Source organism: Epargyreus clarus, unplaced genomic scaffold, assembly GCF_041222505.1.
Source record: "Epargyreus clarus isolate Ecla_fem2 unplaced genomic scaffold, WU_Ecla_fem_2.2 ptg000001l, whole genome shotgun sequence".
NCBI lineage: Eukaryota > Metazoa > Arthropoda > Insecta > Lepidoptera > Hesperiidae > Epargyreus > Epargyreus clarus.
In genome coordinates, this window is record NW_027332209.1 from 15,107,613 (window position 1) to 15,132,385 (window position 24,773).

The 24,773-nt window shown below is 37.5% G+C and overlaps 2 protein-coding genes and 1 long non-coding RNA gene across 4 annotated transcripts; all 3 read left to right on the forward strand.

Annotated features, from left to right (window-relative positions):
- The first annotated feature begins 1,153 nt into the window (after positions 1–1,153).
- Positions 1,154–10,717, forward strand: LOC140757237 (uncharacterized). The gene is made up of 2 exons (XM_073092789.1): positions 1,154–1,198; positions 9,413–10,717. The coding sequence occupies exons 1-2, from the start codon at positions 1,187–1,189 to the stop codon at positions 9,938–9,940; spliced, it is 540 nt and encodes a 179-aa protein (XP_072948890.1). The 5' UTR covers positions 1,154–1,186; the 3' UTR covers positions 9,941–10,717.
- LOC140757243 (uncharacterized) lies at positions 7,246–8,991 on the forward strand. The gene is made up of 3 exons (XR_012103951.1): positions 7,246–7,368; positions 7,709–8,121; positions 8,434–8,991. It is a non-coding gene; the product is annotated as an uncharacterized LOC140757243 (long non-coding RNA).
- Positions 10,718–13,400: 2,683 nt separating the features above from the next.
- Positions 13,401–24,674, forward strand: XRCC1 (DNA repair protein XRCC1). 2 transcript variants are annotated; one of them, XM_073092830.1, is made up of 11 exons: positions 13,401–13,612; positions 13,937–14,047; positions 14,439–14,525; positions 15,422–15,580; positions 16,699–16,861; positions 20,448–20,930; positions 21,874–22,051; positions 23,328–23,530; positions 23,617–23,903; positions 24,002–24,118; positions 24,353–24,674. In XM_073092830.1, exons 1-11 carry the CDS (start codon positions 13,562–13,564, stop codon positions 24,467–24,469), a joined length of 1,956 nt encoding a protein of 651 aa, XP_072948931.1. In that variant the 5' UTR covers positions 13,401–13,561; the 3' UTR covers positions 24,470–24,674. The 2 variants fall into 2 exon arrangements, with proteins under 2 accessions (XP_072948931.1, XP_072948942.1); XM_073092841.1 differs by lacking the exon at positions 24,353–24,674 and having other exon boundaries at positions 23,617–23,922.
- Positions 24,675–24,773: the final 99 nt, after the last annotated feature.

Genomic DNA, 24,773 nt, shown 5'->3' on the forward strand with positions numbered 1-24,773 from the left:
ATTAAAATCTGCGACCATTGGCCAACTTGCAAAACTGAATCCGCGCTGGTTGTCATTCGATCGACCAGTTTGGCCTTGAGAAGCGGAGCTTAACTCTTACATAGACATTTTTATGCAATAAAAGTAGCAAAACAGGCATGCAGTGTCACCTGTAGCTCATCATATACATGTTGCTGTTCATTAGAACGGAGTTAAAACATCACATTTCTGAGCTATAATCTTAAGCAGAATTAAATGTGGTCGGGTAGGTGACGGCGCTATTATACCAGAAATAAATAGAGTTTTATCACATTTTTATTTATAGAATTACTTATTATTATATTCATTTCAAAATATTCCTAGAGAGCAACTTTCATGAACACATTGTCAATTACATAAGATTATTATTGTCATATTTAGTCATAGTGCGTCATCATAAATCCTCGCGGGTGTCATTCCCACACAAGAACCGCGTGAAACCCGGAAGGCAGCGCGCAACTTGACTTAGTCGAGCGAACGCATTCCAATATCATGAATTTTCATGAAATAATTGGTAAACACACATAAGTCTGTATGCAAAATCGGTTTCACAGAAAATATGTTAAATGGAATTTCTTATATTCATGACACGAGCCTCGTAGTCTTTTAACACTTCATATCAAATAACTCGCAATTCAGTGATTGCGTTCTTAGTAACTTACTTCATTAATTGTTCTTCCGATGGTTTTGATTTGCCAAAGGGCTTTCAGCTAGTTGAGGATTCTATTTCCGGGCCGTCTGTTTAATTTAATGCCCACGCACGGTCTGCGTAGGGAATTTTACGAAATATAGTTTATGGCTGATTTGACATTATTAAATGAGCATATTATAGCTTCACTATTTAAACTTACGTTACGTCACGGTTACTACCTTTAATGTGTTTACATAGATATCTAACTAAAGCTCTGTGGTCTTTACGCGTGCCCAAACTAGGATATAGTAGGTAGGTACTTTGTTACTCGTAATTATAACTCCTGGGCTGTTAATTGTGGTTCGAACTTTAAGTAAAGTGCGTGCTATCAAATGACTAGTAAGTATGTTTTTGTAGTTTAATAAATAGGTCGCATGCGTGTGCCCGCGGCGGAGCGCGGCTGCCTCGGGCGCGCGGCGGCGGCGGCGCGCAGTGCCCGCCGGGGACCACGACGCGCCGCCCGCACCCACCTCTGACATGGATTACATTGTAAGTACATTGTTATTAAAATATCACTCCACCTCCCCGGAAACGATTATATTTTAAATTCGGTCCCCGATGTTCAACTTTTAAATAGATGTACGGTCCTTTAATTTTTGGTTGCAACAAGTACTTTACTATTAAAAGTAACTGAAAATAAAAGAAAATACTTGCACCGCTAAGGAAATACTTGTTATATCGATTTTGATAAAGTCTAAAATTGAACAAATAATATAACAACTATCTGTTATCACATATCTGGAGCCAAAAGAAGCGGCACGGCCGTACCATACTTTTCCCGAAGCAATTCGGCCCATTTTTGACCCCCTGTAACTTCGTTGCATATGAAGCTAGAAGCCTGAATTTTCAGGAGCCAAGCAAGCATTGTATAGACACGGTACATTTCAAATTTCATTCAATTTGAACCAATAGTTTAAGAATTACAAGTAGTTAAAGTTCGTAATTTTGTCACTCACTCACTGACTGACCGATCATCAAAAGTTTAAGGCACTTCCAGCAGACATAGAAGGTTGAAATTGAGAATACAATTAGTGTTTAGTATATAACTCATGGAAAAACTAAAATATTTTGCAATTTCTGTCCAGTTATCTAGATACACCAACTACATTAAATAACTTTGTATCCTATATAAGTTATATAGGATTACAAAGTTACATTTGCAGTTAATGAATCTGTGTTTCTGTCCGCGAAATGTACGAGTAGTAGGGGAGCCCATGATGTTAAATGGGTAGAAACTCGAGCGTCAATAGGACGTATACGATTGTGTAGATTACACGTTAGAGTGAAGAAAAGGTTGTGTGATATTTTTCGATTCACCGTGGGAATAGTTTCTAGATGATTCGAAATATGTAAAAAGCAGAGTCAGACATACTCAAGGCGCGGCAGGTTAGTGATATAGTATATATCTCTGATGCCGGAAATATGTTTATCTGCTGGTTTGCATAGGGGGACAGCCATACGAGAGGTAAAAATGGAAAAAACAGTAACCAGCACATTAGATTTTCAAGGGGGATATGAAGTTACCCCAGATGAGTCCCCCATTCGAAAGACTGACGATTCGATTCCAAAGACGGTCAGTGACTCTTCGAAAATGCAAAAAAAAAACGTTATCTTGACACACTCGAGGGCGTAAGATTATTATACAGGAAATTCCAGCTGATGTTTTACTTATCATAACCCTTCATCTGACGATTTAGTGGAGGGATTTTTTATACTGACGATTTGAAAAAAAAATAGAATGAGAATATATAAAGAATAATGTATTTTCCATAAAATTTGCCTTTTCCTTTAGTTTGTTGTACACCATTACTTTCCAGGGATCCATGCTAATAAATGGCGATATCAGATAGTGCATATTTTCTAGCATTATTTCCTTTGTATTAAAAAAATTACCGCACTCGAGTATGTCCAGGTATAGATTTTTTGCAACCTTATTACTCCCTAACGCCGCCCTCAAACCATCAGATTATAAATTTATTGTTTTCAGCATGTAATTAAGCTACTATAGATAATACGATTTTTTATTAATAGTCTGGTTGAACCCCCCAAATGGATAGTTTAAGATACTCTATAGGATGTAAGGTATCCCCCATATCTTAATCTGCCGCGTTCGAGTCACTCTCGAAATCCCGTCTTGGGCTCCCCTACTATTATAGGCGACGTCAATTGTTTTTATTCTCGAGACAAAAGACGTTTTCAATTCCAACTTCAATTTAAATTCAATTCAAATAATGGGTGAAGTGCGAATCGAACTCGTACACTGAGGGTTCCGTACCACAAAAATATTTGTTTATTTTATTTTTATTTTTACTAATTGATGTTATAGCAGCCATATAATGCATTGTGAACATTTCAAATGAAAAACGCTAAAAAATAGCAGGTCCTTATTTGTTTGTCTCTGTAGTTCCTGGACTAAAAAAGGGTTACGATATCCCGTGCCTGTCGTAAGAAGCGACTACAAGGGGGCTTCCGGAGTTGGGAGTGGCAAGAGGGAGCTCGAACCGTCCAATAAGTGTCCCCGGGAAGGACGGCGGTATGTGTAGTCGCATACCGTCGTGAACACCGGATAGTTTAGGAGGAACGAAAACTGTTCTCCCAGGGCAGAGCTCGATCGGGGCATCGCACTTAAAGGACTTCTGTTACGTTCAGTCGGAAATCCCGGAGTTCTCCAACAAACCTTGAGGACGGCCACCGGAGGATTTTAGTGCGGCTAAAGTCCCACATAACCCGGCGTCACTCCCACGTCGTCGAGTACCTTTTGAAGATTTCCTCCTCATAAAGAAAAAGAAGGTCTTTGTATGGCAACTCTCCTTTATTTGAAAGTTTTTCTTTTTACTTTTAGTACTTATTGTTAAAGCGGCCACCATTATACATATTCCGTAAAAATTTTAAATTTCTATCTATTAAGGTTCCAGAAATAGAGCTCTATGTCAGACAGACAAACGAACAGCTTAGAAATAGGGTTCCGTTTTTACCCTTTGGGTATGGAACCCTAAAAAGTTATATAATATCAAAAACATTCCGAATTTCTGACAAATGTCATGAGAAAAAAACTAGATGTTACGGCTAATGTGCCTAAATCAGTTAAAACGCAGATTAGCTTGTCCATTACCTAATAGTACGAGAGCTAGCAACGTCGAGAAAACAAGAATTTCAGGTAGGCCAGTTTTTAGATATGCTCTCTCTCTCACTCTCCCGGACATCATACGGACTATCTGGCTGGCGACAGTGGTTGCGCTCATCAGTGCGCATCGTACCTGTACAGGTAAAATATCAATTTTTCAAATCATTTTAAGTAAGAAGTTTTTTTTTTTATTGTTTTTATTGGAATTTTTGCAGGATGAATCTATTATTGCCAGGCATTTTTAGTGTTGTTTTAATTGTGCCAAGCGCCAATTTTGAATGCAAAAAATTTTTTTTTCGTATTATTTTAGTATGGCTGAAATTTTAATATGATGTTATTTAAGTAACTAAAAACACAAATTTAATTTGCCAAGCAATAATTCGATTGTTAACCTTCGGCCAGATCGATCTAAAATTGAAAAGTGGAGTGGTATCATTTTACTTGGTATAGAAATAGTTGTCAAATAAATTACAGAAAAAGGATTGAAAACTATTAAATTAATCTGTGGATTAATACGGAATCAAAACAATAATTTATTTTTCTACAAAATCTCGATTTTTTAATCAATAATTGTATCACAAAAAAAGGGGGTCATTTTGATAGTCGTCGTCATCATCTTCATCACTGCTGTCATTTTCATTGTCATCATCGTCTTTTGAATTGGTATCATCTTTTTGTAATAAATTATTATCTGCAATAAAATGAAAAATTTTATACTTATTTCGGGTAAAAAAATTTATAAGTGCTTTTATTTTTAATTTTTACCTTTAATTATAATGTCGGCAACTAATGATGGTAATTGTTCCCCAACAAACCAGATAAAATCGTATTTTCCGTCATTTATGATCCAACCGGAAGCTTGAGGCGATAAAGATGTTGGATATTTTAAATATGCATTCCTCCAGAACTTTGTTACGTAACGAACTCGTAGTAAATGCTGATATAATTCAGCTTTACATGGTGGTAGGCTTGATGGGTCAAAATTACGGAATATTTTTCAAAGTTGTCATCTGATTTTTTGGACCGGTAAGTGTTTGAGAACAGTTGGAACCGAACTGCATTGACGTTCCAAGAATCACGAACTCCGTAAATATGACAAATTAACTTTTCTAAGATCTTAAAGGTCTCTTCTAACAATTCTTCATCATCTGTTATAATATTTTGACACGCTGTCTGATACTGTTCTGATTACTCTAACAGTTTGAAAGGCCGAAGTTTACCTTTTCGGAAAAAGGCTGGTGTGTAGTCGCATCCTGTGAGGGCATGAAAGCACGGTAGCGCTTTCGATAAAGAATTCCCAAGAATTTCGTATATTTGATTGACGCTTATAAATCGTTCGTGATTCCCGACACCCAAATTTATCCAGATTTTCAGAGATGCATTCAAATGGTCCATGTTACCAAGAAGTATTATTAAAATATCTGTGTCCGAGCAGCGTACCACAACTTCGGCATCAACATTTATTTGACAAATGTGATATATTATTCGTGAATCGGCCTCTTCATGTTCTTCGCAAGTCAATGAATCTTCCACAGTTTTAATTACTTTATTATTTTCAACCCGGTATGAATAGCACTTGTTGAAGTTCACATAAATTATTTTATTTCCAATAATAGGAGCTATTTCATCACCAGCCCAATGATCAATAAAAAAATTGACAAGGGCTTCCTTAAAATTAATATTTTTCAGTTCAGCCACAAAATTATGTGGGCGGATTTGATTGGGCCCGATTGTAACTTGGCTCATTAATTCATCAAATTTTTGCATTCAAAATTGGCGCTTGGCACAATTAAAACAACACTAAAAATGCCTGGCAATAATAGATTCATCCTGCAAAAAGTCCAATAAAAACAATAATAAAAAAAAAAACTTCTTAAAATGATTTGAAAAATTGATATTTTACATGTACAGGTACGATGCGCACTGATGAGCGCAACCACTGTCGCCAGCCAGATAGCCCGTATGAAGTCCGGGAGAGTGAGAGAGAGAGCATATCTAAAAACTGGCCTACCTGAAATTCTCTCTCAAAAACGTTGCCAGCTCTTAGACGATAAAGTACAAAACGAGATTGTATCAATTTTCACCCCTTGACGTCGACCCGTGCATGCCATGATGCGTCGTCGTGTCATGAATTTACGACAAACATTGTATATTTTCACGAAACAATATCGCTTTGCGGCACGATGTCGCTATGTGTCACGATACGTCGTCGTGTCGTAAAAAGGCATGTGTTTTAGCCCTAAGAACAAGTCTGAAAAGATGTTTCGAATTTTAACTACATAGTTAATCTGCATATTTTCTAGCTAATCTTAAGACTGCCTAGTTAATGTGTATGCAAACGTATTCTACAATCTAACGGTAACATACACAAAATACAATAACTGTCGTGAGGTAAAGCAACTGTCACCGTATTATAAAATAATAATAAGTTTGTTTCCAAGGAAACAAATGTGCAAATTTCGGCCTTATTGCGCTTAAATAAATGTCTGTATGAAAATAATAAGCTTACATATACAAATTTACAATGTTCACAATGGAAAATCCCTAATAACTTCTAAACGGATTACCCTTATTACACAATTCCTTTTGCCCTATCTGTTTTAGACCTAAATCTACCAAATGGCCTTAAAGACAAACCAATATCTACACAAACAAAAAATAATGTTTTAAACTTACGTAATATTTGATAAGTAATATTACATAAATTTAGTTAAGTTCGTTTCAAATTATTCGAAATAAGAAACTGTTATATAAAGCGAGCTTAGATAGTCACTTTATAATATATTATTGCCATGATCACCAAAAATATCAGCTCCTAGTGGCTCGGTACAACAGCAAATACCGACTTACCTCCCTAAAAAATTGATAGCTATAAAAAAACGAAAATGCACAGTTTAATGTTGAATTTAAACAACCGTCCATTGCACAATTAGGGTATTTTTATTTGCTCCATTGCTCGTACAAAACAAACATAATAGTTATATATAAAATGATATTGTTCGGTGAGCTAAGTTTTAAATAGAAGTGAATAAAAATATAGTCTAGCTGAAAATATGTATTATTAATATACTCTGGAAATATTAATTCTAAAAATAACTACAGGTTGAATGCAGAAGACAAGTGCAGACTAATAATTTAAGTATGAATTTGTTAGCGGTGAGTAAACTTACTGAAAAAGGATTTACTGTTAATTTCTTGAAAAACGGTTGCACTATTAGTAACTCTATGGATAATATCATCGCAACTGGCCACAACGTAAATGGTATATATAAATTTAAACAATTTGTCAAATCACCGATATGTAATTTGACAATGTCAAATAAATATTGGCATAGAAGACTAGCCCATATTAATCCGGAATATATGCGAATTTTAAAGAATATTGTGACTGGTCTTGATAATGTGAAATTACGACGGATATGACGACTAGTAAGAAACCATTTCCAAACCTCTGAACGCCAACGAACGATATACTGGAGATCGTACATACAGATTTATGTGGTCCCATGGAAGCTACTTCACTCAACGGTTCAAGGTACATGTTATTATTTATCGACTATTATTCTCGAATGACACGATAAATGTTTATTTTCTAAAACATAAGAGTGAGTCTTTAAGAAATTTCAAAAATATAAAGTGTTGAAAAGGGAACTAGCAAGTCGAACAAATGTATGAGATCAGACAGTGGGACGAAATTTTGTAATAGAGCTTTCAATATTTTCTTGTCAACAAATGGAATTCTACATCAGAAGGCGATACTATATACCCCTAAACAAATTGTTGTGGTTGAAACAGCTAACAGAACTATTATTGTAAATGCGAGAACTCTAAAACGAATGTTATCATTATTAAATAAATATTTCATTTCATTTCAGAAGTCAGAAGTCTATTATAAATTGAAACGAATTTGAGCAAGAGCAGTAAATACTGTGGTTTATATCAAAAACTGGAGTCCGACGAAGTCAGTGAAAGATTACCAATGATTTTTGTCGGATATTCAGAAGAAAGTAAGGGATGTCGATTATTTAATACGAAGACACGTTAAATCACAATAAATAAATAAATAAATAAATCACAATCAGTAGAGATGTTTTTTTTCCTGAGGATAATGGGAATAATTTCAGTTGTCAAAATAGTAACTTTTTTAGATTTAATTTATTGTCATGTTCGAATGAAAGTGATGATGAATGGCAAGATTATTTACATAACAACAAAGACTAACTACAAAAATTTAATTGGCTTTAAAAAATCTGTTGTTGAGATTCAACTAGTAGAAGGTACCGGAAAGGTTTAAACACATTATTTAACCTCCAAATACGTACATACACACTCACACACACACACACACACACATACACGCTTGGATTTTAAAACCCAGGAGATGCCCCACTGACGGCTGACTATCTTCTTATCCCACCTAACACCACAGGGATTATAGGAGCGGCTGAAAAACAGCGCTACTCGAATCCCTGATTCTGAGACAGCAATGCTGAGCCGAATTCCTTTTGTCATATTAATATTACTGTAAAATGTACATTTATTCTTTCTGTAACTGTGTTATTATGGCAATAAACGTTTATTATTATTATTATTATTAAAGGAAAAGAGTAGAAATATCTACAAAAAGGAATGAGATGCCATCAAAAACAATGCTTGTAAAAAGATCCAAGTCTCGCCATTCAGTTCTTCTACCGTAAAAAGTTTTGAGATCTATGTAAAACCAAGCCGGTAAATGTATGCTGTCCCTACTTAAGGGACCTTCTGTCTTAAGGTATTATCTCACTATCTAACCTAACAACATCTCATGGGACCATACCAATATTAAAAATCTTTTATGTTCTAAATAAATTGACGTGGCAATCGTACTAATGTTACCTGTGTGATGCGATATGATAAGATGAAAACACAATGTGACTTGCAGTACGATTGCCACGATAATTTATTTAGAACATAAAAGATTTTTAATATTGGTATGGTCCCATGAGATGTTGTTAGGTTAGATAGTGAGATAATACCTTAAGACAGAAGGTCCCTTAAGTAGGGACAGCATACATTTACCGGCTTGGTTTTACATAGATCTCAAAACTTTTTACGGTAGAAGAACTGAATGGCGAGACTTGGATCTTTTTACAAGCATTGTTTTTGATGGCATTAACTTTATTTTAATTTACATATACACAATTAAATTTAAATTAATATTCGTCTGTAATTTTTATTTGACTACAGTTATTAAGTTCGCGCATAATTTTTAATAGGCAAAATGTATACATATGATCATTCAGTAGGATAATATATCTATGCATATGATGTACAATATATTGTCAAATACGCCTAGCCGCTAGTGGACTAATTTTGAAACGATTACACCGGTTTTCATGAGATTAACATGCAATTGACAATTAACTTTACAGGAAAAGCCATATGTTATACCTATACTAATTTACACAAAAATAATTATTTAGGGAACTTGCCAACCATAATAAAAGCAAGGAAGAGTCCGCAACAAAATTGTTTTACACCTAAGTATATTCATGAAAAATAAGGTGTAATAAATAATAATTGTAATCGGCACGTTTCAGGTGCCGATATTAATGCTGTGGCTGTCCGCGTGCGGCGCTGAGCCGCTGCGTGACGCGCTGCAGCGGCGCAGCGTGTACGGCGTGTACGCGGACGAGTTCGCCGACGAGTACGAGCCCGTGGCCGTGGCCGCCTTCCCGCTGCACCAGCCCGTGCCCGTGCTGCGCCTGCTCTCCGCCTCGCCGGTCTCCACATTCGCCCCTCACAAGCGCTCCGTGCAACGCGTGCAACCGCACCGCGACTACCGCGACCAGTACGTTTATGCGTCCTCCTCCGAACCCGACTACACCTTCTCGTACGAACAGGACGCCTACGAGCAACCCACCTACGCATCATCTTCTACTCAATCGAAGTATACGAAGTATTCCAGCCCCGCTTACGAAGACTACGAGGCGCCCGCCCCCGTGGTCGTGTACGCCCGCCCCAACAAGAACGGCGGCTACTCGTACAGGCAGAAGCCGCGGCCGGCCGCCAAGCCGCAAGAGCCCATGATTATTCGAGTCCACAAATACAAGATTATCAGGGACTGAGAAATGCAACCGAACTATTTTAAATACCAATGATCTCCTTCACTGTGCCTACTTAGAGCGTGTCCTTATAGTATACCAAAGCGCATTTTACATAGAACAAAGAAAAGGAGGACCGGCGTAAATACTCAATTAAAGTATTTTCTTCGAAATAAAACAGAGGTGTTCTTTAACTTCGATCATCCGATATCCGCATTGATGCTATAAAATCTTAAATTTTTTGTATATAATTCACAAATCATTCTAAAGATTTATTATTAAGTTAGTAGTGATGGTAAGTTAAATTTATGCTAAGAGAAAAATGTCTAGCTAAATAGAATAAAATAGCTAGAATAAGCTAAAAAATGTATTTTGTCTCAAACTGCTATGTTATTCTACCATTACCATGTTATTTACTAAAATTTAATTTACGTTTTTTTACTATTATTTATTTACTTGCAGATGATTTTCTATCTTACAATTTTCTTTATGAGAGTAATTATATTAATTTATTTTATTAAATTAATAAAGTTAAAACATCACGTAGTATTGTAAATAAATAAGTATTACATAATATAATTTATTAAATAAATATCGAAAACACGTACATACTGTGTTTAACTTATTAACAAAAAGACATTGTAATCGAAATATTCCCTAGCAAAGCGTGAGTGCATTGAACCTAAGGAAATGATTCTGTTTAGCACGCACCAATTCATGTGAATCGAATTGTAAATTGCATTTTATAACGATTAATTACGGAAATAAACAGGAATTCCATTGAGCCAACCGCATCGCATAGATATATGTCTGTCTTATACTCCATAATTGTAGTAAACATAACAACTTAATTCTCCAGTAAGTCAACACTCAGTCATAGCACTCAGTAATAAAATTTTGTCAGTAATAAATTAAGCTATTAGCCTATCTAGTAGAGTCGATTAATGCTCTCAATGGATGGCATGGCCTGTTTTTTGCATAAATAAAAAGTGATAATAACTATATTTACTTATGAAAAGCTCTTCAATAATGGGTAGGTTAAAATTTATTTATTAGGTTAGAAAAGCGCCCCACACTTTTTCCACAATTATACTATTTACTGTTCCTTTATTGATTCCTAGATTGAAGAGTATTTTTTGTTTTTTAGTTGATTTTAACATAAAAGCGTGTTTTTTAGTTTTTTAAACTATATTTATTTCATTAATTTTTAATATTTTTTATTATAGCGACCACCATCATGCATCGTTTGTAAAAAAATCAAGTGTCTATCTATTACGGTTTAAGAGATAAAGCCAGTGTCACATGTACAGACAGCGGAGGGTTTCGTTTTACCCTTTGAGTACGGAATCCTAAAAATCATTCTACAAGAGGGCGTAATAGATATGTTTCAGAACATTTGAGTTATAGGGACATAACATTATTATTTTCTAAACTAAAAATCATGCTATAACAGTTATTGAAACTAAAAAGCAATTATTTGCAATGTAGTAACTTGCGATGAACTTTCTCACAGGCGCTTTAACAATTTCGCCTCGAAAATCGTTAATCCTGAGGATGTTGATAAGGACAATGGTCCAAAATTATTAAAATCGTGTATTGTTATCGGTTTTTGATAATTCTTCAAAAATTTGAATTAAACTGAACGTTCAAAGTGGATAGAAATCGAGTTCAAAGATTCCATTCTGTTACGTACATACATACATACAACCCAAGCTAATAAAAGCGTGTTAAAAAAGCGTGTAAAAATAGGATCTGATTTAAAAAAAGGGCCATAGGTTATTATTCTCTTTGGTCAGTAGTCAGTACTTTACATAAAAAGTTACATTTAGCGCCTTAACGCACTAGCGGTTAGCCACGCGGTCAGCCGCGCGGTTAGCCGCTTCTACAGTTTATTATGAAACCGCCTGTGATTGTACGCACTTAACCGACATTAATATACAACCGCGGCGGTTGAACGGAGAGGCGCGCCTCACTTCGCGACAGGCCGCCATCTTGTTTATACGCTCTGGCGGTCCAGGTTGCGGCGTGCCGCCGAAGAGTTTATATTTTTTATATTTAGTATCTTGTCCTTAGATGGCGTGATATAAAACTTTGAGTAATTCTTCAAATGACGAAACACTCATTCTAACATAGTCAAAAGAATTAACAAACAAATTGCAGCAATAGCAAACTGACCACATTCAATGCGTGTTTCTAGTGAAGGATGAATCCAGTATCGTTTTTTATATTTCCTTCGTTTTAATTGATTTCGGTAATAAAAATAGACAAGCTACTTCGATGGCGTCCATTTCGCTAATGAAGCCAACACGTTGGACACGTTCTCGAGCGGTCCAACCGCTCTACGCGGTTTCATCGCTGTTGGCCGCCGTAACGGTCAACCGCTGTAGCAACCGCGATAGCAACCGCTTCAGCCGGCTGGCCGCTGAAACGAACCGCCTAGGCGGCCAACCGCTAGTAGAGTAAGATCCCAGGCCCCCCAGACGTTCCTTATTTTTGAAATAACGAATTTTAGGGTATAGACACTCTTATATGTGTTTAAGAGTGTGTGCATATTCGCTAGTTTGGCTAGGCGGCCCGTTCACAGCTAGCAGGTAGAAAAAGTAGACAAAAACATACTTTTGTTAAATTGATGATAAATGATAATAATAAATCGTCATTTAACTAAATAATTTATTGTTGAAAACAAACCCTGTGTAAGAAAAAAAAAAGAATTGTTTCTGGGGTTTAATAAAATTTTTAATTGTGTCTGGGAGAATGTTTGGCCCTTCGGATTGGTCTGGCTGTCCACAAAAGGTATTAAAATAGTCCCCCAAGCATCATATATAAAGTTGAAGACTTCGAATATAACAAAAGTTCAGTTCTTTTTTATGAGGTTTAAAGCGTCTGGGAGGAATTACCGCCCACAGGAACGGTCTGTCAATACGAAATATTTATTTTGAATAATATTCTATGTGACATATATAAAAATCAGTGCTTTGAATTTAACGAAAGTAAGTTATGTTTTTGTCTACCTTTTCTACCTGCTAGCTGTGAACGGGCCGCCTAGCCAAACTAGCGAGTATGCACACACTCTTAAACACATATAGGAGTGTCTATACCCTAAAATTCGTTACTTCAAAAATAAGGAACGTCTGGGGGCCATGGGATCATAGACTATAGCGCGTAACAGCGCTTACAATTTTATACCCAATGCCACTGTGACATGAACATGAAGTTATAGGTAAATAGACATGAACACACTGTTGCCAGGTAAGATTTGTAATATTTCAGTGCACTGATGAATGAAGTCGGTTAAAAAATTACAGCAGATGGGCAAGAAAGTACAGTGAATCATAAAGTGAAATATAGTATTTTTAGTCAAATACACTGTAAAATTGTAATTCATTATACAGTAAATGCAGGAAAATAAAGTAAAATTACAGTAAATCTATTGTAATTACATTGCATCTGGCAACAATGTATGAACATGACAATTTTGACATTTATGACATTATGACTAACAGAGTTATCAAAAGTCAAAACTTTTTAAGTTTTCAACTTCTCCGAAAATAGCGATATACAATGATTACTACTATGTTTATTTAATAATGAATATGCGACAACTTTGACTAATAATTTATTTAATACGTGTCCTAAGTGCATACAATGCCGCGCGTAAAAATCGCATACATTGTTAGCTTTAGTAGTGAGGACCCGGTAAATACTTATTACATTTACAAATGTTTCACAAAACTAGAACTATAATAATGTAAATTACTTAAATAAAACATATGAATTAGGATAATACTTTTATAGGCAAATAACTTCAAATGTTAATTTAATAATATACTTGTTTTAAATGCTTAGTAAATCAGAAATCGCAACTAGAATTACATGTAAATAATAATAGGTTTCGATTTTAATTAAATATTGTGGAGTACGAGACTGTAAATGGAACTATTTATCAATAATTAAATTGCATAATTAACAACATATTTTGGTGGTGTAGTAAAGTAACCTACGGTTGTGTTGTAATTGCAGGATAACAGAGCAGACAACCTGTTATCCCCGGAGGTGAGCAAAAAGAAGTGGCTTTGCAGCCACTGGGAGCCCTCCTGCTCTGTGGTGCTGCAGCTGGAGCGTGCTGTGGAGGTGCATCACATATTGTCTGATGTCTTTTACATATTTAAGCCTGCTCCACATTCTCGCTTAGAATGCGATAAAATCCCGATTCGTATCGGCAACACATTCTCGTTTCTCGAGCTTTTCTCGCGTTCTCGCGAGAATGCAGAGCGCACTTTAATTTCGTTAACAGTTGTCACACAGTCCTATTATCCTGACACGACTATTCAGCAGATTGGGAAATGTTTGTAAAAGTAAGAGTAGTGCTGAAATATTAAACATATGAACTATAATCCTGCAGTGTAGAAAAAGTTTGTTATATCTACACCTATTGTTCTATTTTTATTTCATTGAAAAACTCTCAATGTTTTAGGAATAATAGATGTTGGGAATAACATTAATAAATAATTTAAATTTCCAGATTTCTGCGATACAGATCGGAGCTCACAATGCTGCATTAGTAGAAGTTCTAATTGGCTTGTCAGAGAGGCCTAATGATCCATTTCAGGTCTGTAGTTAAATCAAACTATATCATATTCAGATTGTATTGTTAGTAAATCTGACTTATTACCCTTTTGGATGAAATAAGGGCTTTAACTTAGTTTTAATGAAATAATGGTTGTTGAAAAATCTCTTCAGTTGGCTCTGGAGGCATCACTGTCACACCTATTACTTTTGCTGAGCATCAGCCGTACTGGTATGTTTTGAATTGAGGGATACGATAATAGACAACTAATAAGCTGATGCTACCTCAGGGGTTGCTGCATCTGTGGTTGACCTCATCAGGTTGGAATCCTACTAGGGCTCTGCAATGTCCATGATTGGCAGGGGTCACATACAATCAGGTTCAAGTTTGCTGCATTGCATGTTTGTTTGGTGCCTGTATAATATAAAATTAATATATAGGGTGAATTTTTCAAATAGACCTTCAGGGCCGAGGAGTTACGAGGCCGATTTTAATAATAACTTAAAATGTATCATTCGTTTATTAAAATATCTTTTTCCTTAGCTGGGATTTGAACGAGTTCATTTTGAAAAAATACATCCTCTATATCATTCCACAATGTGTCGGTTATAAGGATCAAATTCTGAGAAGTAATGTTATGTGAAAAATTAAAGGATTAAGGATTTTTTTTAGGAAAACTTGTCACTGTCATCTATTTTCGTGTTTGAAAAATATAAAAAAAATGTAGTTTTTAGATTATTTACGAATAAAACGATATTTCTCCGCACTTTTTCTTCGATTTCGTGTCTTAACTGCGCATGTCGGCATCGTTCGACGTAAATTACACCATGACGGCCATGAAATGGCTGACAGAATTGTCAGCCGTTTAAGCCATTTAATGGCTTCCTTCAATTACAAGGCGGTGAGATATCGTTACTTATCTATGCCTGTGTACGAAGGTGTTGGTGCCGAGCTGCGTGTTCCAGCCGGCGGCGGAGGCGCGGCGCGGCGCGGCGCCCGACCGCGTGCGCTCCTTCGCGCGCGCTGAGCTCGCCGCGCGCGGCCGCGCAGACCGCCTGCGCGTGGTCTGCACGCAGCCCTACAACAAGCACTGCAAGGTATGCACCAAACTGTCCATGTAGTTCCGGGACTAGAATAGGGCTACGATATCCCTTGCTTGTCGTAAGAGGCGACTAAAAGAGGGAGCTCGAACTGTGCAGTGAGCTATCCCGGGAAGGACGGCGATATGTGTGGTCGCATACCGTCGTAATCACCAGATGTTGTGGGAGGACCGAATGGTCCCCCAGGGCAAAGCCCGATCTTGGCATCGCGCTTCGAGGACTCCGGTTGTGTTCCGTCGGAGATCCCGGAGTTCTCCAACAAGCGCTGAGGACGGCCACCGGGGGGGATTTTAGTGCGGTAAAATTCCCATATAACCCGGCGTCGCTCCCACATTGTCGGGTACCTTTTGAAGGTTAACCCCTCAAAAAGAAAAAAAAAAGTTATACACCACCACCACCCACTCCGCTCAAGCTTCATATATTTATATTTTTTGACATTAAAAGTCTGCTACCCCACCTTGGAAATAAAATCTAGCATGGCATGTCCTGTGACAACAAACAAGATTCCATTAAACACAGTAGGAGCCTCTGTGGTTAACTCCACAAGCACAATTACCACCCCTATTTTAGTCTAATAATAGCACTGTTAGGAGCTGCTGTGTTTGAATTTCAAGGATAACCAAATACTCATTATTTTTATTCATTTTACGATTTTCAACCATACTTATGAGTTATAGTCAAGCCTCAAGAACTACCGATACATACGCCATCTATTACTATTTTTTGACAATGTATCTATCATCATAGATGGAGTTGGGGTGATGATGCAACATATAATAAATTTAAAATATGTTTTTTGGTTGATTTGGTTGGTGGTGGTTTTGTGGTTCGACTCCGGCGACACCACTGCCACACCTGTTTCTGCCTAATAACAGCAGTGTTAGGCGCTGCTGTTTTCCGTTTTGAAGGGTGTGGTAAGGGTGACATACTATTTCGAGTAGTTCTAGCTTAGTCCTCAGGGGTAGCGGCACATCTGTGACCGACCTCAGGTAGGAATATCTAATTCTATCTGGGGTCGATTGCAGATGTCCATGGGCGGCAGGAGCCACTTACCATCAGGTGGTCTGCATGCTGGTCTGCTACTCCTACATTATAAAAACTATGTTCCACCGCAGTACGGGCTGTCGTTCGTGCACGTGCACGAGGCGGAGGCGGCGCGCGCGCGGCTGCTGCTGCCCGACGCGCCGTCCTCCGACGAGGACGACTTCCGCCCCGGCGAGCTGTTCGCGCGGCGACACCTCGCGCCCCTGCCCGCCGCGACAGACCACACCACTACCAGTGAGTTCTACGTGATACTCTTTCACTCGTGAATACACTTCACAGAGCTACGCATAGGTTACTAAGGATTACTCACTCCTGACAAGAAAATGTAACCAGTTTTGACGATTGAAATGGTCTCTGTCATCTATTTTTGTGTTTGAAAAATATTAAAAAATTGTAGTTTTTAGATCATTTACGAATGAAACTATATTTCTTCGCACTTTTTCTTCGATTTCGTAATTCGTCGAGTTCCGCGTAAATTACACCATGACGACCATTCAATGGCTGACAGAATTATCAGCCGTTTCAAATTCAAATTCAAATTCAAATCTCATTTATTCAAAATTGATTCATATAGAATACTTTTTGAAAGTCAACAAACTACCACCGCTTCGGAAGGTATTTCGCTATGGAGAAGAAGCGGCGCAAGAAACTCCATACGTGTGCATATTTGCATCTTTTAAAGAGTAAATAATATACAATTTTACATAGTGGTACATATAATTAATTTTTGATGTTGGAGCTGGAGTTGTCATACCATACGGATTTATCATTTAAGTACTGATTTACATTATAATAAGCTTTTTTACATAAAGTTAATTTTATAGTAGATTTAAACCTTTTCTCGGATAGATCGATAATGTCTTTTGGTATTTTATTGTAGAAACGAATACAGTTCCCCATAAAAGAATTACACACCTTGCTTAATCTAAATTGAGGTATGGCCAATTTATCTTTATTTCTAGTATTATGACTGTGCCTATTATAATTTTTTTCCAAAGAAGAATAATTTTTGCGAGCATATAAGATATTTTCATAAATATATTGACTAGGCACTGTCAAAATATTTATAGATTTAAACAGTTCTCGTAAGGACTCACGGGGGCGAAGACTATAAATGGCTCTAATTGCACGTTTTTGAAGTATAAAAATGACATCTATGCTAGCAGCGTTACCCCACAGCAGAATACCGTAAGACATAATGCTATGAAAATAACTAAAGTAAACAAGCCTAGCGGTTGGTATATCGGTAAGATGTCTTATCTTCTTTACCGCATAGGCTGCCGAACTAAGTCTACTACATAACTTTGCTATCTGAGGGCTCCATTGTAGTTTAGAATCTAAATTTATCCCTAAGAAAACTGTTTCATCTACAAATTCTAAGTGATCATTGTTAAGGGTAACATTCATCGTCAGCTTTTTAACATTAGGCAGAGCAAATCGGACACATTTAGTCTTTTTATTATTTAATACAAGATTATTTGCGCTAAACCAGTTGTGAATTATGTCAAGTGCTTTATTGACAGCGCTCACGTCGTTAGATTGTCTTTTAACTTTAAATATTAAGGAAGTATCATCAGCAAACAACACAACCTTTGATAAGTCCTGCATTACATACGGTAGATCATTAATGTATACCAAAAACAAGAATGGCCCCAAAATAGAGCCTTGTGGGACGCCTACTTTAACACCAGAACCTAACGATTTGTGTCCCTTAACCTGAACTCGTTGTACTCTATTATCTAGATAAGACCTAAGCAGTTTTAGAGACGTACCGCGTATACCATAATATTCCAACTTTAACAAGAGAGTTTTATGTTCTACACAATCAAATGCCTTAGAAAGATCACAGAATACACCTATAGTATCCTGCGCATCTTCCCAAGCGTCAAAAATGTTTCGCATTAATTCAACACCCGCATCAACGGTTGATCTACCTTTGGTGAAGCCGAACTGTTTATTATGGAATAAATTATAAAAATTAAAGTGTACTAATAATTGATTAAGTATTAGTTTTTCAAATATTTTACTAAAAACAGGCAAAACAGAAATTGGTCTATAATTACTAGGATCTTTGTTGTCACCAGACTTAAATAGAGGAATGACCTTACTTTGTTTCATTAGATCAGGAAAGCAACCATGATCAACGCATAAATTAAAAATTTTGGCTAAGTAAGGAGCTATAGTCTCAATAATAAAACTACAAATTTTTATAGACATTCCCCATAAATCCTCAGTAGTTTTAATATTTATATCTTTGAACACTTTAATTACTTCTTTGCTATTAACATGTCTAAATATAAATCTATCACTGCAACTTTTTACATTTTCTTTAAGGAAATTTACAGAAAGAGCAGGCGAAGACTTTAGAAATTGTGTAGTTTTCATGGGAATATTAGTAAAGAAGGATTCAAATTCTTGTGCCACATCCTTATGTGATGTGACAATGCCTTTATCAGTATTAAGAGTTATATCGTCAGTATACATATTTGACTTACCCGCTTCGGCATTTATTACTTTCCATACTGCCTTTATTTTATTATCGGATGATTTTATTTTGTTATGATAATAATTTGACTTAGCAATTTTGCAAACCCTTTTAAACAATTTAGAGTACCTTCGAACATGCTCGTTAAGCTTGGGGCTAGGACTATTGGCCCTTTCATTATACAAGTCAAAAAGAGTTTCCCGACTTATACGAATACCCTTAGTAGCCCATTCATTGAATTTAAAACCGACTGATTTCTGATATTTTTTAAGTATAAATATTTTTTTAAACTCCGTATTTATTATTTTAAAGAAATTTGAATAAACACTATTGACATTGTTATTATAATTTAAAAATTTTAAACTATTTAATAGCTGCTGGTTAAACTTTTTTAGACGCATTTTTGTTATTAGTCTATATTCCAAAAATACTTTATTTTCTGTGTGATTATTACAGAGAATATGAACACTTTGGCCACTGTGATCCGACTGAATGCAATTTATTATGGACTTATCTATAATATTACAATTACAAAAAATGTTGTCAATACATGTAGCTGAAGATGTTGTCACCCTTGTAGGTTCACAAAAAACATTGTTTAAGTTAAATGATTTAAATAAAGACAATATTTTAGTTGTTAATAAGCTATTGTGCAAGATATTTACATTAAAATCTCCACATATTATAATTAATTTATTACTTTTGGAAATTATGTTTAAAACATCCTCCATAACAGTTTCAAAACAATAATAGTTATCATTACAAGGGGGCCTGTATACGCAAACCACAATATGTTTCTCCAGCTCAACACAAGACAATTCTATAGAACGCTCAACCGAAAGATCCACAATGTCTAAACGTTCTTTAAATTTAATATTATTTCTCAGTAATATTAAGGTACCACCATGAATTGCAGACTTACGGTTGAATGAACTGGCTATAATATAATTTTTATAACGTATAAGCAATTCGTGATTTCTTAACCAATGTTCAGTTATACACATTATATCATATTTATATTTTTCTAAAAATAATTCCAGTTCTAATTCTTTACTCGCAAGACCTTGTATATTCTGGTGTAAGATTTTTAATATTCCACTTTTTATTTTATTTTTGCCAGAAATACCTTGTTTAAGTTTAAGTTTAAGTCATTTATTGGCTTCCTTCAATTCCAACGCTGTGATATATATATATACTTATCTATGCAACTACTATTTAACATTATCATTATCATTCGTCAGATCATTAATGAATAAGTGTGTATGATTTTTCATTTTATTAACCTGTTCCTATTTATATGTAGTGAAAGAAAAAATCTCATTTCTTTTTTTAAAGGTGCTCAGATCAGTCAGGCCACTTCCCGAGCGCTGAAGAACGTATCGGAGTCATCTACGAAACTTGTTAAGGCAGCAATCAGTACGCCCGGCACCAGCCGACAGAAACAAACTGACAGTGTCCACGCGGACAGACGACGAGACACTCTCATGTATACGGACGACGACGACAAACCGCACGATAAAATAGACCGTGTTGTAAATAGACACAAGAATGAAAAGAATAAGGAAGATGAATTGAATAAAACAAAATATGTTGAAAAAGACAAAGAAAAAAATAATTTTGACGCTGGTGAACAAGGCAATACTAAAAATCATAAAGATATTGATAACAATCAAAACAATAAAAATAAGAAGGCTTTATCAACGAGAGATACGAGTGTACACACAGAAAGAGACAAACCTAAAGATTCCGCACGAGGTCCCGAGAAGGACACAGAAACTCACCAAAAGAAACAATCTCAAGATCAACAACAAAAAACAGGTAATTATTTTTATGATTCATTAAAAAAAAATTAGAACAAAAAACGAAATCCTAATAGGGCTACTGTCTACTGTCTGTTCGCCCGTCCGTCATGACCAATTTGCTCCGAAACTACTGACTACTGAATTTTAACTCACTTGAGTACGTAATCAATTGAATTTTGAATGGTGGGGTGAACTCAAGGAAGTCTTTAGTCGGTATTTAAATGTGCATCTATACATATAAATAAAAGTGGAGTGTCTTTTTTCTAATATTTAAATAAACGCTTTTTTACTACATGCATATGAATATACATACAGTACATATACTAAAAAAAAATCTTCAGTTTTTGTGTCTGTTTGTTCTGGCTGGCTAATCTCTGAAATGGTGGAACCGATTTTGACTGTACCTGATATAATAAAGATTAACTTAGACTACTTATATTTTAGAAGTAGCTGTGCCCGCGGGTGCACCTGCGTTATTTCTTTTTAACGTGGGTGAAACCGCGTGACAGAGCTTTCTACACGCTTTCTATGTTTTTGACACTCATAACCTCACACTAGGATTCCCTGTATCGTGAGTGCCATGGACACACACAGAGACAAATACACAAACACCCAGACCCAGAATTAAAAACCTAAATTCATCATTTAGATTTCTGTTTGACCGGGGATCGAACCCGGGATCCTGTGCGCGTCAGACTGGCATGGTGACTGCACCGCCATGCGGGTCCATCATGCTAGTCTTATATATAAAATTCTCGTGCCACAACGTTAGTTACCGTCCTCCTTCGAAACGGCTTTACCGATTTTCACCAAATTTTATATGCATATTCAGTAGGTATCGGCTACTATTTTTCATACCCCCAGGTGACAAGGGTTGTTCAATCGTTAACATTTTTTTATTTATATGGCAATACAACGTTTGCCGGGTCAGTTGGTTACAAATGAATGTGGGTTCCCAGGAGCGGGTGCAGCTTCGCTCTCGGCGGGCCCGGCGTGCGCGGAGGGCGCGGTGCTGCGCGGCGTGGAGCTGGCGCTGAGCGGCTACGCGGGCGCGCGGCGCGCGGGGCTGCGCGCGCTGGCGCTGCGGCTCGGCGCGCGCTACGCCGCCGACTACACGCCACGCTGCACGCACCTCGTGTACGTCCCGCATCCCTATTTACATTTTGCATCAGTTGCCCGATATCTCGTGCTTTTCTGACACATTTTTATATTTCCCGGTGGCGATTCGCCTCGAGCCGTCGAATATATCGTCCCATACGCGCGCTACTTTCGGCTGTCTTAAAATTTTTCAATAGAAAAATTTAACCTAACGATGAGGTAGACGGGCTACACCACCACCACCGACACCAGAGAAGTCGCCGATGCATCGCCGGCTTTGAAGGAGAGTACCTTTTCCACCCCTCTTGAAGAACCCCATGTCATAGTCCCGAGGGAATACCTCAGGAAGAAGTTCATTCCACATTTTGCACGTACGCGGCTTAAATGACCGTGCAAGGAGGCCCGCCACGGGTCAAGTTTATGTGAATGGAACCTCATCTATCGGCGACTGGTGCAATGAAAGAAAGGTGATATAGGCACCAGATCGAACAGTTCCTCAGAACACTCACCATTATAAAGCCGGTAGAACACGTAGAGGGAACCTAAGTCCCTCCACAGGCTTTAGGGTTCTAACCGATCAGAGATCGCTAGGTCATCGACAATTCGCACCGCGCGTTACTGTACGGAGGTCATTTTTACCAATGGTGAGCAGGATACTTTGATAGATAAGCAAATTCGTAATTTAGTAAGCAAATGCTAACACTAAATTTTTTGTATCAATTGTCCGAGAATATGACAGGGCATCTGCCGCATTTTTGTTTTTGCATGCTAGGTGTAAGTTGTTCATGAAAAAAAAAATAGTCTATAGTCTGATTCATAATTAGGTGTCCAAAATGTAAACAAAGGTGTTGACCTATCAAGAACATATTCAAATGGTAGATTCTTATTTTTGACAATATTAAATTAATACAACAATAATAAAATAATAATCTAAAAAAATTAAGATCAATTCACATTTTCTAATATTTATATTACCTCAATTTCGTTCCATACAGTAATAATAATAAAAAGCAAGGTTTATGGTAGAAAATTAAAATGTAATAATGGTAACACAATCGGAACCCAGAACATTTCTTGTGCAGTCATTTTTAAGTTTCGTAGCTGATGTTATTCATTTTCGTGATTGTAATTGAACTCGAATGTATTATCGTTTACATAGCGCGTTTGTTAAATTGTGAATAATTGTAAAGTTTTCGTTTTTTGTTGAATTTGTTAAAGTTTTTATTTCTTGTTCATTTTGACACTGACATTTGTTTGTTTACATTTTACTACTTATGAATCAGACTATAGAAGTCTCTGCCGTTCGGTCCCGCAGGTGCGCGTTCCCGAACACGCCGAAGCTGCGCGCCGTGCGCGCGGCGTCGAGCGCGGTGGGCGTGGCCACGGCGGAGTGGCTGGAGCAGTGCGCCGCGCGCCGCCGCCGCCTGCCGTGGCAGTGGTTCGCCACGCTGCCCGCCGAGCGCCTGCCCGCGCAGCCGCTCGACGACCCCGCGCCGCCCGCCGCCACCAACAAGCGAGGTAGCCGACTCGTTTACTATAAGTATTAAAATAAATATTACAAACACGAAAATACGAAAATAATCATATTTTCGTATTCTAAATAGACCTTTCAGATGAGGACACCGACGATGAAATAGAAAAGCATCTGAATGCCAAAAAGAAAGCCAGGACCGCAAGCCCGCGGGCTAGCCCGACAGACGGGGCGGCGGGCGGGGCGGGGAGCGGCGCGGCGCGCGGGGCGGACGCGTCCAGCGACTCGGACGACGTGGCGTTCGTGCGCGACGAGCGCTTCCGCGGACACGTGACTCTCGACTCCGACGACGACGGCGACCGCACCGACTGCGACGACGCGCCGGCCACGGTCAAGGAAGAGCGCATTGATCCTAGCAAGGTATAGCGGTGTGCCTTAGGTAATATTGCTTGCTTACATTTTTCGCGGAAATACATGAACGCCGTAATATTTCTCTGTAATACGCAATTCACTTTCAGGCGTTGCCAGATTTCTTCGAAGGATATACCTTTATCATCCTGGACGAGGTGGGAGAAAAATATAATATCGAGCTGTTGACAAGATACGTGCGCGCCTATGGCGGTCTCGTCCTGCAGGTAAGTTTTACTGTCGTGATTTACTTTTCATCAAAATCATATTTGATATAAAAAATAAAAGCGTATTAATATAACAAAATTGGCTAACTTATAAAGTCATAAATGTGATGTTAATGGTGTTTTGCAATGGATCCACTGCTCCTTCCGGAGAAGACTCGCTCTGTAGTTCATAATTATTCTGAGGTCGCGAGCCTATAAAGTTTGAGCACTAGCTTGGACCGTGGTGTCCCGCAGGAGTCGGCGGTGGAGGAGCACAGCGCAGTGGACTTCGTGGTGGGCGGCGCCGGGCGCGCGCCGCGCTGGCTGTGGCGCTGCCACGCCGCGCGCCGCCTGCTGCCCGCCGACGGCTGACCGGCACTAACTCAGAGCGGCATACGTATGCCTGTGCCTATTCTAAACTACGTACACCTAAACACTTATCTTTACAAAAAAGGACTTCTTGTCAAAAGAAAAGTTTGCATTCATATTTTCAAAAACATTTGCCAAATTTTGTACCTTCTACTTATGATCGGATCACATACAATTTATACAATAAATATATTTCGTAAAATATAAATACGATTTTATTAATTTATTCGCCAAATCGCCACAATTACTCAGATTCTCGTGTAACTTAAGAATCTGAGTATCGAATATTTAATTTAACTATAGCTAT

Excerpts from the sequence above, each read along its gene's own strand:
- XRCC1 (XM_073092830.1), top strand. The coding sequence starts at position 13,562 with ATGCCGCGCGTAAAAATCGCATACATTGTTAGCTTTAGTAGTGAGGAC. Across the intron at positions 15,581-16,698 it reads CCTACAACAAGCACTGCAAG|TACGGGCTGTCGTTCGTGCA; the intron begins GTATGCACCAAA and ends GTTCCACCGCAG. Across the intron at positions 23,904-24,001 it reads AGCGCATTGATCCTAGCAAG|GCGTTGCCAGATTTCTTCGA; the intron begins GTATAGCGGTGT and ends ATTCACTTTCAG.